Here is a 16,582-nt window from a genome sequence, read left to right as displayed (position 1 = left end):
CTAATTAAGTTCATTTGATATGTTGGATTACTTGAGAAGTATTGTCAAATGAGGGCTTCCCTGGTGGTTCAGATGGTAAAGAATCTGCCTGCAGTGCAGGAGACCCAGCTTCAATCCCTGATTCAGGAAGACCCCCCTGGAGAAGAGAATGACAACCCACTCCAGTATTCTTGCTGGGAAAATCCTATGGACAGAGGAGCCTGGTGGGCTATAGTCCATGGAGTCACAAAGAGTTGGGCACTACTGAGCAACTAAGCACATGAACTTTGTGAAAGACAGATTTACGTTCACTGTGGAGAGACGTTTCAATATGTTCAATATGATAGGGTGCTATAAAATAATTATATTGTTTGCCCCCAGATATCATAAGATTTGTTTTACTAAACATGATTAAATAGACTTTTCTGGGAGAGCTGTTTGAACTAAATCCCTCTAAAGTTCCAAAGGTTTATGATTCTATCAGCTGGAAGCTGGTTAACTTTATGGATGTCAGTGTTCTCATTTGAAATTTAAGAGAGAAGGAAGAGCTCTAAGATCCCTTTAAATTCACAGCTTTATATTCACCATTGTCCCAAATATTCTTTTTATATTCCTGTTATGAACATTCCTGTTCATAACATTCCTTCCCTTTCCATTTCTCTAAGTTATTCTCTTCCCTCAAGTCCCATAACTATTCCTAATTGCTCTCTGCAATCTTGAAATACCTCAACCATCAGTAATTGCGCCTACCTTTTAATGTCTGCTGTACTTCATTTCTAAACTATATATTTATAGCCCTCAGAATGTAAACAGACTATTTTACTGTGGCATTATAGAATTCTTGAGCCAGGGACCATGCTTTGTCTCTCAGTGCCTAGCAGAGAATTTCCAGTAATCACTGAATAAGTACCTAGTTGGGAGGATGGCCATGATATGATACTGAGAGTATGATATTAGTATCATCTGCATCACATTCACCTAGAGTGCTTGTTGTAAATGGAGCTACCTAAGCCCACCTCTTCATTCCCCAAATCACAGAGTTTTGGAGTGAAACCTATGTACCTGCATTATTAACAAGTACTCCAGGTCGTTTTCACACATAGCAAAGTTTAGTCTAGACATTAGTCTGGACATACTCTAGAACCTTCAGGTTCTCTGTTATCATTCTGGTACCACTTTCATGGCATGCCTGACCTCTTTCCATCTGTTTAAGCAGGTTCTTGTCTTCAGTGGGTTGCTAGAGTCCCAGAGGACTTCTTGCTCAGAATGTTGTGAAAGACCATCTTGGATATTCATTAAAAGCTGTGTCTGCAGTCCTGAAAAAGTAGCCCCTCTCTATGACTGTTAGTGAATCCTTGGCTCTTAAAGGTTCCCCAAATCTCCTGTCTCCTTGCTTGGAGGCTTTTGAAGAGTTATTATTGACCAAAAGCTCCCAGCTGCCTTGAATAAGAGTGGACATGATACAAGAATGTGGTTGGTACTTCTCAGGTAAAACAAAATGTCTTAACACTTATTGATCTGTAACAAGTGCCTATAAGAGTGGGCTTCCCAGGTGGCACTCGTGGTAAAGAAACTGTCTGCCAATGTAGGAGACATAAGAGACGTGGATTCCACCACTGGGTTGGGAAGATACCCCGGAGGAGGGAATGGCAAGTCACTCCAGTTTTCTTGCCTGGAGAAACCCATGGACAGAGGAGCCTGGTGGGCCACAGTCCATAGGGTTGCACAGGGTCGGACATGACTGAAGCAACTTAGCACGTATGCACACACACCTGTAACAGTGCTAGGTGCTTCCAAATGCTCTCACTTAATTCTCTCCTCCCACCCCCACCATGTCTATCAGGTAGATATTCTCAGGTTGCAGGTAAGGAAGCTGAGGTTCAGAGAGGTTACACATCCGTTGTCTATCTAAATAAATAATCAGACTGTGAACTCTTTGACACAGATTATTGGTTTTATTCATCTTTGAATGTTCACCAACTCGCCCCATGTCTGGATGTTTAGAAAACTCAATCGTTTAAATGAACAGCTAGTTGAAGAGGTACATTCTGGTTTTCCAGCTAGTAAATGTCAGAACTCTGTTAAAGTCCCAAACCAGCTCTCCTCTTCCCAGTCCCTGTGCTCCTCTAGGAAGTGCAGAAGCCACATTTCTGACTGAGGCAGTGCCCTGGTGAGTGGTGCACATAAGTTCAAACACACATCCTACTCACAAAGGTGCGTGTCTGCACCTTCTGTTTTGTCAGCAATTTTGTGAACCTAGAGAAAAAAAAAATCCACTTTTTTTTTTTTTCTGCTCAGGATTTCAGATGTCACACATAAAGCTGGATTTATTTAATGGTATACCCACTATTTGCACATCTTCTTGTGCCTGTTAAAATACCACAAGTCCCTCGCCTGCTGTTTGCTTATGCTAAGACTTCAGCATGAGATATGCTACTTGAGCATGCTATGTGGTGAGAAGATCCAAGTTTATTCCTAATATAACAAAGTGGAGTTTGTTTTTAACACAAACTGAAGTTTGTTTCATTCAAGAATGCAAACTTAGTAGTTATGGAATCACACCCATGCAGATTCATTACCATTAAACTATCACATTTTCTGTTTATGTTGATTTCTAATTAATTCTCTCCTAAAAAAAAAAAGGAATGGTTCAGCCAGACCAGAGCACATAATGATTCCCACTGTTGGATGAACACTGTTGGATCTGTCTCATGAAAAACGCTGCTATTACCACCCACTAACTCATCAACAGGTCCTGGCTCTCTACAGAATCTGGGTCTCCGTTACCCCCATCCAGGCCTTCTTGTCCTCTATTCACCTCCACTTGGGAACATAGCCACTTGGAGAAGGGGAAGCTCTCCCGCTCTTACCAACAGCTGGAGATGTTGATTCAGTACCTTATGTATTACACCCATAGCAGAGTGCATTAACTTTATGATAGATTTTCTGCTTGTAATTAAGGGGAAAAAATTCCACTATTTTGATTCTACAAATGCTTTTTGTTGCAGTTTCAGCATCAACTACAGCTATTGGTAGGTCACATGAAAACTAATATGGTTTTCACTGCATTTGAAGAATCAACTTTGGAATTAGTCCTTAGGTTATTTAATTCATTTAATGGGAGAAAAAAGAACATAATAGTGGGATTCTAAAAGGAAGGTTAGATCATAAGTGAAAACGATAATGTTGTTGTTCTAAATTAGACTGTGTCAGTATATGTCACTAATGGCAAGAATTCAGAAAAATACAAAAAAAAAAAGATTATATGCAAGATTGCAGAATGCTTTACTTTTTTAGAGTTTGTTCTTATGACATCTTATATATTTCATAACATTTTTGTTTCTCCTCACCACTACCAAGGCCCCCTCCCCTCCCCCCGACACACACTCCAGTACAGTAGAATGAAAATTTAAAACCCCAAAGAAAACTAAAGTTACTGCTAGAGAGAGATGGGAGAAACAAAAATGAAATAACATCTTCCCAAGAGCAAAGTACAGGTAGAACAATGTACACGAGATTGGAATCTGAATGTAAATTCCTAAGTTATGTCTAGTTAGAACATTATCCTTTAATATAAAACTTAATAAGAAAACCTGTGTTTGTGGAATCCAAGATGTTGGTTCTGTTCTATAACCTATAAAATTAGCAAAAAATTAAAGTGGATGACTAAGTCAGGCAAAAATGTGTTCTTTCCTTTCCTTCTGATGTCTGCTTAGCAATGCAGAGTCTAAAGGGTCTTGGTAGACAATCCCAGCTATTTACTTTGGTCATTAAGGGTCTGTAGGATCTGGCTTTAACTTTAACCTCCTTTCCTAACCTTGTCTCATACCAGTCACAGCACTGCAGCCTCATTGGTTCCCCTTGACTATTCCTTGTGCCCTGTTCTTTCCCATAGCCTTTGTACTGACTGAGGCTCCACCTGGAGTGCTGGCCCTCAGGTTTTCCTGGCTGAGTCCTTCTCATCCTCCCAGTCTCAACTAAAGGGTAAACTTCTTAAAGGGGCCTTTCCTGACCACCGTATTTAAAGTAGATTCCCAGAGTTATTTTCTGCTTTATCCACCTGTTTACTTCCTTCACAACACTCATCACAATCTTTGACCATTTAATTTCTTTGTTGACTTGCTTATTAACTGATTAACATCATGAGATTGGGAACCAGCTGTCTTATTCGCTCCTATGTTTTCTGCACCATGTGTAGTGTGGGGCACATACAAGTTATCTGAAAATTTTGTTAAAACCCTTAACACTGATCTCCACTATATACATGTGTATATAATAGCATATACATGTATGTATATATATATAATAACACATATGTGTATATAATGTATATATAACATGTAATATTATATGTAATATTTTATGTAGTATATATGTATTACATGTAATACTATATATACATATATACACACGATGCAACCCACTTTCATCTTTTATTTCTAGTTCTGATTCTATAGCCTGTGGATAGACAAAGCTCAGTCATTGGCCACCAACTTGGCATCTAGTTCCAAATATTCATCATATCTTAGATTTCGGGAAATCTATGTCTGCCATCACTTGCTAGCCATGTTCTTAATATTTTGAGCTGGCTTGATTTTAGTGGAAAGTCTAGCTAATTGCTACTTAATGTTAGGTCTGTTTTATTGCTGTGGTTTTATTTTAAAGTATTTATAGAATATAAATATTAGACTCCCTTCAGGAAATTATTATTCAGTAAGAGAAAGAGAAAGATCTTCCAAGTTTTCAAAGAAATAGTTTCCATTAAAAACAGTATGTTTCCCACATAATAATGGTGGAGTCCTAACTGGGCTATATTCAGCAGCTGGTGAATACATTCCTCTCTGAGATTGCTAGGAATTTTGTGAACCCATTGGTCTGGGCACAGACTTTCAGAGTATCAGAAGTTGATTCACTGGGATAAAAGATGTGGCAGACTCGATTGTTTTAACTGCTTCATGTCGGTTAATGTCTGTAATATTGATTTAATAACAGACCAAATAGGATGTGTGAGTGTCATGTGTCTAACACAAAAACGTGTACATTTGTATATTTACATAGCATAGGCAAATTTTAATTCATTTAATGATTAAAACATTGGTATACAAAAACATTAAAATCATCAGATGATACACAGTATTTCAACAATAGAGTATATGTGTGTATATATAAACGTCACTCTTTCAACAAATTATTAGTCAAAAATAATAATGGACGACTATGCTAGACCTCTGTTCATCCAGATATCATTATTTAAGAATGTATACAAGTATGTATGCAAATATTGTATGTATACAATTGTATACATTGTATATATACAAATGTTTATGTATACCAGTATTGTTACTATATGTACAATAAGTAATCATATTTATTCAAGCAACTTTTGATATTTTGATGTTATACCTAATAGTCCCAAGTTACCCAAATGGTTCTAGAGATCTTAGCTATAGTCACTTCTGCCCTAAAAGATTTAACTTAGGAATAAATAAGAAACATTGGCTCTCAATATTTTCTGGGGTTGAATCAATAAAATTTGAAAGAGACTGCCAAGTTATTCAAATTTTTAGTATTAGATTTTTCTTAAAGTGAATATTGCCAGACATTCCAGAGGAACCACAGAACATCTTTTTCTATGACCAAACATTGCATTAAACTTAAAAATGATTCTATAACAATCAAGTCTCAAGATATGATAGAAACGTGCTGTTCTTACTTAGGCAGGAAAAAGGTCTACATTTTCTCTAAGTGAATTGATAACTCAAATAAATGGCACCTAGAGAACTTTGTGTGTGTGTGTGTGAGAGAGAGAGAGAGAGAGAGACTGAGCCTGTAGCGTGCCAGATCCTAGTTTCCCAACTGGGGATCAAACCCATGCCCACTGCATTGGGAATGCCAAGTCTGAAGCAGCAGACCACCAGGGAAGTCCCCTAGGGAAGCTTTTATTATATTATTTTGAATGATTTATTTCATAATTAATGAAGCATCCTCAAAATGTATGTGATATAAAATCTGATTTCTTTACTATATGTTCATAGCTGCAGTTCATTTAAAATCAATTATTGGGCTTCCTTAGTGGCTCAGATGGTAAAGAATCTGCCTGCAATGCAGGACACGTGGGTTCAATCCCTGGGTTGGGAAGATCCCCTGGAGAAGGGCAAGGCAACCCTCTCCAAGCTTCAGCAGCATGTGAACTGAGAACTTCCAGATGTACAAGCTGGATTTAGAAATGGCAGAGAAACCAGAGATCAAATTGCCAACATCTGTTGGATCATAAAAAAGCAAGAGAATTCCAGAAAAATATTGGCTTCATTGACTATGCTGAAGTATTTGACTATGTGGATCACAACAAACTATAGAAAATTCTTAAAGAGATGTAAATACTACACCAACTTACCTACCACGTGAGAAACCTGTATGCAGATCAAGAAAAAACAGTTAGAACCAAACATGGAAAACAGACTGGTTCAAAATTGGGAAAGGTGTGTGTCAAGGCTGTATATTGTCACTCTGCTTATTTAACTTATATGCAGAGTACATCATATGAAATGCCGGGCTGGATGACTCACAAGCTGGAATCAAGATTGCTGGGAGAAATATCAATAGCCTCAGATATGCAGAAGACACCACCCTTATGGCAGAAAGTTAAGAGGAACTAGAGAGCCTTTTGATGAAGTTAAAAAAGGAGAGGGAAAAAGCTGGCTTAAAACTCAGCATTCAAAAAATGAAGATCATGGCCTCTGGTTCCATTATTTCATGGCATATCAGTTTAGTTCAGATCAGTAGCTCAGTCAGGTCTGACTCTTTGCGACCACATGGACTGCAGCACACCAGGCCTCCCTGTCCATCACCAACTCCCGGAGTTTACGCAAACTCATGTCCATTGAGTCGGTGATGCCATCCAACCATCTCATCCTCTGTTGTCCCCTTCTCTTCCCACCTTCAATCATTCCCAGCATCAGGGTGTTTTCAAATGAGTCAGCTCTTATCATCAAGTGGCCAAAGTTTTGGAGTTTCAACTTCAACATCAGTCCTTCCAATGAATATTCAGGACTGAGTTCCTTTAGGACTGGTTGGATCTCCTTGTAGTCCAAGGGACTCCCAAGAGTCTTCTCCAACACCACAGTTCAAAAACATCAATTGTTCGGTGCTCAGCTTTCTTTATAGTCCAACTCTCACATCCACACATGACTACTGGAAAAACCATAGCCTTGACTAGATGGACCTTTGTTGACAAAGTAATGTCTCTGCTTTTCAATATGCTGTCTAGGTTGGTCATAACTTTTCCTCCAAGGAGTAAACATCTTTTAATTTCATGGCTGTAGTCATCATCTGCAGTGATTTTGGAGCCTTCATGGCATATAGAGGGCAAAAAATGAAAACAGTGAAAGACTGTTTTCTTGGGCTCCAAAATCACTATGGATGGTGACTGCAACCATGAAATTCAGATGCTTGCTCCTTGGAGGAAAAGCTATGACAAACCTTGACAGCATATTAAAAAACAGAGACATTACTTTACCAGCAACAGTCTGTCTAGTCAAAGGTATGGTTTTTCCAGTAATCATGTATGGATGTGAGAGTTGGACCATAAAGAAGGCTGAGCACTGAAGAATTGATGCTTTTGAACTGTGGTGTTGGAGAAGACTCTTGAGAGTCCCTTGGACTGAAAGGAGATCCAACCAGTCCATCCTAAAGGAAATCAACTCTGAATATTCATTGGAAGGACTAATGCTGAAGCTCTAATACTTTGGCCACCTTATACAAAAAGCCTACTCATTGGAAAAGACCCTGATGCTGCAAAAGATTGAAGGGAGGAGGAGAAGGGGATGACAGAGGACCAGATGATTGGATGACATGACCAACTCAATGAACTTGAGTTTGAGCAAGCTCTGGGAGATGGTGAAGGACAGGAAAACCTGGCATGCTGCAGTCCATGGGCTTGCAAAGTCAGACAGGACTGAGTAACTGAACATGAGCAACAACAATAATGGATTCCTTCTGCATAACAATTACAGTAGATTCCTTCTGCATAACAGTCAGATTAGTATTGCATTTGGGCTTTAGAAGGGAATTAAAGTAAGGCAACAGTTTCCATGGTGGCTCAGCAGTAAGTAATCCACCTGCAATGCAGGAGTTGCAGGAGACACAGGTTTGGATCCCTGGGTTGGGAAGATCCCCTGGAGGAAGGCATGGCAACTCATTCCAGTATTCTTGCCTGGAGAAGCCCGTGGACAGAGGAGGCTGGTGGGCTACAGTCCATAGGGTCACGAAAAGTTGGGCACAACTAACGCTACTTAGCATGAACACACAAAGTTGGGAAAATCGTTGACTTACACTTAAATGGTTAAAGAAACAAACTTAGATTCCAATGTTGTAGTTGGTTTTGTATATCATAAACACTAATATAAAGATTGTGTATTTTTCAAATGCACAGTACCATTTAAAACTCCAAGTTCTAGATATTTTATTTAAAAAGTTGAATTGGCTCTCATGACAAGAGCATTTAGGAATGGTTGCATCGGTTATGCATCGTAAGTTTATCAAACAGAGAAACAGTAGGAAGGTTTGTTTAATAGCTAGAGAAATTGAAGTCACTTACACAGATAGTGTCGACAGTTCAGACACTGAAAATTGGTCTGTTATGCATTAAGATATATTCTTCATATTAACTTTCATATACAAGTTAAGAAAAGATACTTTCTTCTTTCCCAGTTTTAGGAAAAGTCATACAAATTTCTCCATGTATTTGGTGCATCATAACCAGAAAGTCCCAATTTAGAGTTTCTATGAATTCTGCCCATTTTTCACTTTATATTTATCCACATTACACATCTAAAGTTTACTTATATGTAAATAGGTTGGTTTGCTGTTGTTTAGTCTCTAAGTCATGTCCAACTCTTTTGCAACCACATGGATTGTAGCCCACAGGCTCCTCTGTGCATGGGATTTCCCAGGCAAAAATACTAGAGTGGGTTACCATTTCACATCTCCAGGGGATCTTCCCAACCTAGGGATCGAACCCACGTCTCTTGTCTCCTGCATTAGCAAGTGGATTCTTCAGCACTGTGCCACCTGGGAAGTCCTAAATAGATTGGTTTCAAGTATCAAAGGTCTAAGTTCTACTCTTGGATCTAAACTCACTATTTGTCAAGTAGCATTTCACTGAGTCCTAGTCTGGGGTTCCAAAAGAAGTAATTGTGATAACTTCTGTCCTTACTGACAGTAATGTCCATGCTTATATTATTTGTTTATTTACTGATTGCACTGAGTCTTTGTTGCAGTGTCCAGGCTTCTCTAGTTATGGTGTATGGGCTCAGTAGTTGCAGTGTGGGATCTTAGTTCCTCTACCAGTGATCAAACTCAAGTCCCTTGCTTTGGAAGGCAGATTCTTAACCACTGGACCAGCTAGGGAGTCCCTCTGTGGCTAATTTAGCCTTCTGAGATGCATGCTTTGAAAGCAAAAGTGATATAGAAATACAAAGTATTACTGAAATTGTTGTTTAGTAGCTAAGTTGTGTCCAACTCTTTGCAATCCCATGGACTGTAGCCCACCAGGCTCATCTGTCCATGGGATTTCCCAGGCAAGAATAATGAAGTGGGTTTCCATTTCTTCCTCCAGGGGATCTTCCTGACCCAGGGATTGAATCCACATCTCCTGTATTGACAGGCAGATTCTTTTCCACTGAGCCACCAGGGAATCCCTATTACTAAAATTAACTGATTATACATCTTTTTCTCTTCCTTATTTGGACTACTATTCCTTGTTTTGGCCTCTTTGGCCATCTCCCCCTTTCAAGATGTCTTCTCTAATTAAATGACTCCCACATTCATATCTAGGAACCATTGCAACATTAAGCTCCATCTACTAAGCATCGCTTTTTGGATATTTCACAAAATCTGCAAAATCAAGGACCCCAACCATGTTTATATTTGTAGACCTTCTTATTCTATGTACCTTGCTCTTCCCTCCAACTTCAGGCTTTTATTTAGCAGTCCCTTTCCATTCTGTTTACTGGCCAAAATGCAAAACACAAGTTATTTTACGTACTCAGTCCACATTCTCTTGGTCAACATATTTGATTGATGCCGCCTCCCAAGTATCCTTGGAATATGAATCCCTCCCTCACCACATTACACTACTTCTGCTGTATTTGAAGCTTTCATCTGTCTTTTTACCTTGATCATTGCTTTAGTCTTCTAGTGTCCATGCCTGCATGCTGTCAAGGAAATTTCCCCTCTATAATAATACAGATGTGGTTATATCACTCACCAGGTTTAAGTCCTCCAAGTCTACAGAATAATTTCCTTGGGAGAGCCCACCAGGGGTTTTGTAATCTAGATCTATCCTGTGCTTCAAAATTGTCTTGATATGCCTTCTACTTCCATTCATTACTAGTTCAGCATCAGTTGCGTGGAACTTGTGCCAGTCTCCTTGATGGGAATTAACATGGTGTTCCCACCTCCGGCCCCACCATGGCCTCTTACATACTGCTAACTTTGATACATTTTCTAAGATTAAGTTAAAACGTGAGATGTTCTATGAAACGTCACCACCACCAATCCCTCCAGTGCTCGTATAAAATAATAATACAAAACATTGTTTGAAAAGGAATGATTCAGAAATAGAAAATGAAGGTATTACTAGAGTGGGGGGAAAATGAACAGCACAACAAGTAGAGTTCTATTTTCTCTCTTAGTATTATAAGACTTTAAGGCTGGAAGGGTTGTTACAGTCAATCCAGACCAAAGTTTTCTGTGGTTTCCATATAAAAAGTAAAAACTCTTCCCTTAAGATGAAGTTTGGGAAATTTGTATCTAGTTGTGTAATACCAACTGCATAACTTGAGTGATCCTTATACAAGGTTCAAGAAAGCAAAATGTCATGATTCTTAACTATAAAAGAATCTAGAATCATAGAATCTGAATTTTGTAGTCTCGATTTTTTTCTTACTTCCCACAGCATAATACTTAACCCCTCCTGAATAAATAAAGTTTGCCATTATTTGTAGCTGCCCATGTTCAAAATTCTCTGATTAAAAACAAACAGGTATTTTCTTTGCCAGTTAGAACAATTACATCTTTAATTTTTCAAAATTATGTTGTCAGAACCTTGAAAAAACAGATCAAAGTTGTAGGTATTAAACCTCACAACTAGAAAATATCCTAAATGGTACACCAAAGTAATTAACACAGTGTGATAGTGGAAGGAAGAAAATTGGGGGAAAGAATGCTATTTTGTTAAAAGCTTTTGTCTCAAAAAGCAAAATATGGGGGAAAAAAGAGTAATTGTAGTACCATGTGTGAGTTGAGTGTGCTACATTTCATCAGTAAAGGTTTTAAAGAGGAGGTTGAGAGAGATCACTTTAGCACATTTCATCATTTGGGGCAAAATTGTTAATCCTGGGATGCATACAGAGGTCTCTCTTGCAGAAGTTTCCAGACATTCAAACCCAAATTTTCAAATAAAATTTATTTCAAGGTATATCCATTTTTGAGGCTCAGAACATGTAAATCATGTTTATTTTTTTAACTAATATATTTAACCTTATAATTGACAAAAGTTTCAAGGGGCTTAAACTTACAATTCTGTTCCTTCGAGCAACTGTGTCTCAGAGACAGAGACACATTGATGTGGACCAATCCAGTCCATCTTCATTTAAATTCAGTCTCTTGCTTCCCTGAGCTCAGAATGACTTTCTTTCAAACTGAGGTCTATTTTCCCATGGATGATTTTTATGAAAAGTTTTACAGGTTTTGACCTACAACTATCACTTTTTGAAATGGATCAGTTTGATTCCAAATGCATGGAGTTTTCACCCCCTTTCTTTTTTAGGGTCTTTCCCTGATTAAAATATGTACACATTTTCTGTAAGTCTCCAATACTGGAGTTACTGGCATGAAAAATGACTCTGTTCCTTGGAAGGCAGTATTCGCTTACAAGTCCCCCAGGTCCTGTAATGTCTAAACCTCCTGTGCCACTTTATATGTCCGCCCCACCCCATGGAGGAGCATGTACAGGAAAAGCAGACTTCCCTTCCCCCACACATTTCCTCAGTTTATTTACAAAATGTCTTGGAATGAGAATGAGCTGCTTGTGGTTCCTGTGGCTGATTCAGGGATGGTTTCCTCTAGGCAGAGGATGCTGGTCAACTGAATGACCTCTCAGCAGCTAACCCGTGCGCCTCCGTGGTAAGGCTGATTGGGTTTATGTGTACTCCTTCTAACTAAGCCTGATGGGACTTGTTTTTGCAGTAAAGGACTTTGCAGTAATCAAACATCACTGTGAAGACAGACTTAATAATTGGAGGTCCCTCCCCCCACCAACAGAAGAGAGAGAGACACAAGGATGCCTTTGCACTCTTGTGCATCAGCCCTACTTCTCTTAGGGTCAGGATGATTCCCTTCTGCACTCCTAAAGGGACAATAAAGATGTTAATATTGTATTTGAATAGAGAATACATTAGAAGAAAAAATCATCCCAAACACTAGCTACATGAAAGATGCCCCTCAGTCAGCAAATTCCCTCTGCTCACAGACAGTGTCTATAACTAGTTAATAGTCATTTTAAAAATGTTTAAAGTTATGAAGATCTCAAGTAAACATGAATCTTCCAAATGTTTGCTTATATTTGTTCAGACTTGCTAATGAATAGTCTCACCACGTATGTTGGTGATTCTCAGAAATCTTGGAATTCTCAGGAACATGTGTAGTAGCAATCCTTAGGATGGACTGGTCATGTCCTCACCAAATGTAGATTTCACTTAAGTAAATGAAAGATGAGGGCACAAAAACTATGACTTCTCTCCTAACAGATCAAATATTGAACACAACTTATAATAAATATTATTTAATATTATAAATACTTCGTATGATCCATGTGGAACTACTGGTAAGGTAAATCACATTTGCACCATTATATAAATTTCAACTGGGAAATATCATGTGAGCAGAAATGATTCAGGAAAGCATTGGCAAGGAGTGAGGTGCTAAATAGCTACAGAGCTTCAGAGTCAATTTGGTTTGAATCAAAGAGTAAAATTATGTTTTCTAATACACCAGAGTTTGAAAAAGATATCCTAGAAAGTAATGTTCCTTCTCCAATTAAGTCCCAGTCTATGTTGTCATCCTTATTTGAAGACATTAGATACATCCACCACATACATGAAAAGCAAAACTAATATGTACTGATTTCAAGGAAAGAGCACACAATTCTCATCTCCAATCTACTGGGACACTAGTTCAGTAAGGATACTTCCATTCAATTTATATTATCTATAAATATTTTGAGGCAGTATATTCTTATTTTTCAAATGCTCACATTTTTAAAACTTTGAAACTAAAAAATAATGTATGTATCTATTCAAGGGAAACACCAGATCACAGAAAAGAGAGGGAAAAATTCTGAACTCATTCACCCATTACCACCAAATTGCAAGCTAATAAAAGAACATGTGTATCCTGCCCAGAGAACGTCACTGAACTTCTATATTTATGATTTAACTGTTATTTTTGTCTTTCTACATTTGTCCCCCCAGTGCATCCTAACGTCAGTCAAGGCTGCCAAGGAGGCTGTGCAACATGTTCAGATTACAATGGATGTTTGTCATGTAAGCCCAAACTATTTTTTGTTCTGGAAAGAATTGGCATGAAGCAGATTGGAGTGTGTCTCTCTTCATGTCCAAGTGGATATTATGGAACCCGATATCCAGATATAAATAAGTGTACAAGTAAGTGCCTAAACAAAATTATGTTTTTATCTCATCCTTGGGGGATGGCATCAGTGACTCGATGGACATGAGTTTGAGCAACCTCTGGGAGTTGGTGATGGACAGGGAAGCCTGGCGTGCTGCAGTCCACAGGGTTGCAAAGAGTCAGACAGGACTGAGTGACTGAACTGAACTGACTGGGGGTACTTTCCAGATATGAAATGGCCTCTAGAATTTTTTTAATATTCAATGTTAAGTAAATGATAGTCTTTACCTGACAGTTAGACTAAACCATACTTGAACTTAGCCCTCAGGGCAGGAAAATTCTCACCACTCTGAAAAATATTCCAGTTTTGAGAGGTGTTTTTTGTTTTGTTTTGTTTTGTTTTGTTTCATTGTAAAAAACAAAACTGAGAATGTGGTGATTATTCATTGAACCTGTATAAGAATATGGCAAGCACCAATGCCATCTGGGTTCCCACTGCTATCATGGAATCCAAGTATTTAATGACTGAAAGAAGTAATTCAGCTCTTCTTGCTTCAAGGATTCCATTACAACAACTGAAATATTGACTTATCAGTTGGAATTAAATGTTGGAAACTCTCAGATCACCTCTCATGTAGACCCTGAAAGTCTTCTCTCCACACTGTAGACTGAGGAACTTTTCAAAACACGAATTAGCACACAGCACTTCTCCAGCATACACCGCATGTGGCCCTGCTTTTCTCTCCAAATTCCCTCCTGTGACTGCCCCTCGATCACTTTGCACAAACTCCACCGGCCTGCTTACAGGATCCCCTCACTTCAAGGCTTTTGAAATCACTGTTCTACACTCCCTGCCTGGTAGTTTGGAAAGCTCTTTGCCCACACCTTCACTTGTTGGCTGGCTCTCTCCCTTCATTTAAGATGCTGCTCAGATGTCATCTTCTGAGAGAGGCATTCCATGGCTATCTTATCCAAAACAATCAACCTCTTCCCCTTACCTGGTGGCTCAGATGGTAAAGCATCTGTCTACAATGTGAGAAACCTGGGTTTGATCCCTGGGTGGGGAAGATTCCCTGGAGAAGGAACTGGCAACCCACTCCAGTACTCTTGCCTTGAAAATCCCATGGACGGAGGAGCTTGGTGCAGGCTACTATCCATGGGGTCACAAAGAGTTGGGCACAACTGAGTGACTTCACTTCACTTCACTTTCCCCTTACCTGTCATTTTGCATATCTTTTTCCTACCTTTTAGGTCTGTCTTAATTTTTTTCTACATCACTTGTCACTCTGGAATAAGTCTGAAACAGACTGCCTAGTTTCAAAGACCACTGTGTTCCATGGTCTTGAGTTAATGACACAATCTTTTTGAGCTATAGTTCCCTTATCTGTAAAATAAGAGATAATAGGGGCTTCCTCACTGGGTTGTTGTAAGGTTTAAATGACTTAATATTGTAAAATACTTGTAGCAGTGTGTGACCCATGGTAATCACCATGTAAGGGTCAACTATCATTGTTGATCACATCTCCCGTCTTAGAATATAAGCATCATGAAGAACAGACCTTATCTCTCTTTTGTTTGCTGCTGTCAACGTATATCTAGAATGGTGCTTGGCACACAGTGGGCAATCAAATATTTGGTGAATGAACGAAGAAATCTCAAGAGCAGCACGAAGGCAATATCGTAGCACATTTCATGAAAGTTCTAATAAAACATTTTTACTATCATTTAGTAGAAGTAGACGTGCAGTCTTATAAACATTCTTGTCAAAATTTTTTCACAAGGCCAGAAGAACAACAATTTTGAAATCAATGACTGATGTGCATCAACTAAATGATTATGGAGGACTCTTGAATTCTGTTTGGCAAAATAGTTTGAGGCTGTGTGTTTAACACACAAGTTGCAGGTGCCAGTGTTGTAAGCGTACAGAACTGGACCCACAAAAAATAGTTAACTCACAATAATGGAAGTCTATTTCTCTTTTCTTTTTTTTTTGTTTTCAGAATGCAAAGCTGACTGTGATACCTGTTTCAACAAAAATTTCTGCACAAAGTGTAAAAGTGGATTTTACTTACACCTTGGAAAGTGCCTTGACAATTGCCCAGAAGGGTTGGAAGCCAATAACCACACCATGGAGTGCGTCAGTATTGGTGAGGACTTAGGAGATTTGAGAAACATCAGAGCTGATAACATCAGTCTCCGCTCAGAGTCCTGCCTCGCAAGAACCTGAGGGGTTCCTCTTAGAGGCTCACTCCCTCCTTTACAAAGATAACATCTTAATGGGCCTTACTCAGCATGTATTACAGTAAATTTAACACCTTGTGGGCGCCCCATTATTTCTTAGGAACTGTCAATAACTCTTTCAACTATTGTGATATAGACTTATTTTGTATCATTATTTAATGAAGTTTTACTTATAGCAATTTATAGGTATACACACACATACTTCCATATATATGTGTGTGTGTGTGTTACAAATTTAATCTTGAACTACATTTCCACCTTAGCTCAAGAGTTTCCATCTAGGTCTAATGTCAACCAGTGACCAAAGTTATTTTCCAAAAGGAGGAAACATATTCTCTGGATCCAGCCCATTAATACTCAGTAAATGGATCAAAGATTTAAAGAACTGGATATGATAAATCATATTTTTAAAAATCACACTTTTTTCTCTCACACTACTTTGCTGAAATTCTCTGCTTGCACAGGTATTCAGAGACAAGAAGAGGATTTTGGACTTACTCAAACTGACAGACGGACACAGTCCCAGGGTCTGATTAATTGCAGGCTGAGTTTCCTGGAGGGGAGGTTCCTCAGACAAGTTGTTTGTCTAAATAACGGATCACTGTCAGGCTATATTTTCCCTCTTTTAAATGGTGGGCAGCTACTACAGCTACGAGTTTGATGAACAGTTGGG

General features: G+C 38.7%; 1 protein-coding gene across 1 annotated transcript in view; it reads left to right on the top strand.

Annotated features, from left to right (window-relative positions):
• The window catches only part of RSPO3 (R-spondin 3), a 94,402-nt gene that overhangs the window by 22,911 nt on the left and 54,909 nt on the right, over positions 1-16,582 (top strand). Inside the window, exons 2-3 of the mRNA XM_027551050.1 lie at positions 13,512-13,703; positions 15,669-15,815. Of these exons, the coding sequence (XP_027406851.1) occupies positions 13,512-13,703; positions 15,669-15,815 (339 nt within the window). The remainder of the gene's footprint in view (positions 1-13,511; positions 13,704-15,668; positions 15,816-16,582) is intronic.

The sequence above is a fragment of the Bos indicus x Bos taurus genome, chromosome 9 (assembly GCF_003369695.1).
Source record: "Bos indicus x Bos taurus breed Angus x Brahman F1 hybrid chromosome 9, Bos_hybrid_MaternalHap_v2.0, whole genome shotgun sequence".
Lineage (NCBI taxonomy): Eukaryota > Metazoa > Chordata > Mammalia > Artiodactyla > Bovidae > Bos > Bos indicus x Bos taurus.
Note: the sequence above shows the minus strand (reverse complement) of the source record. Positions and strands in the feature narration are given on the sequence as shown.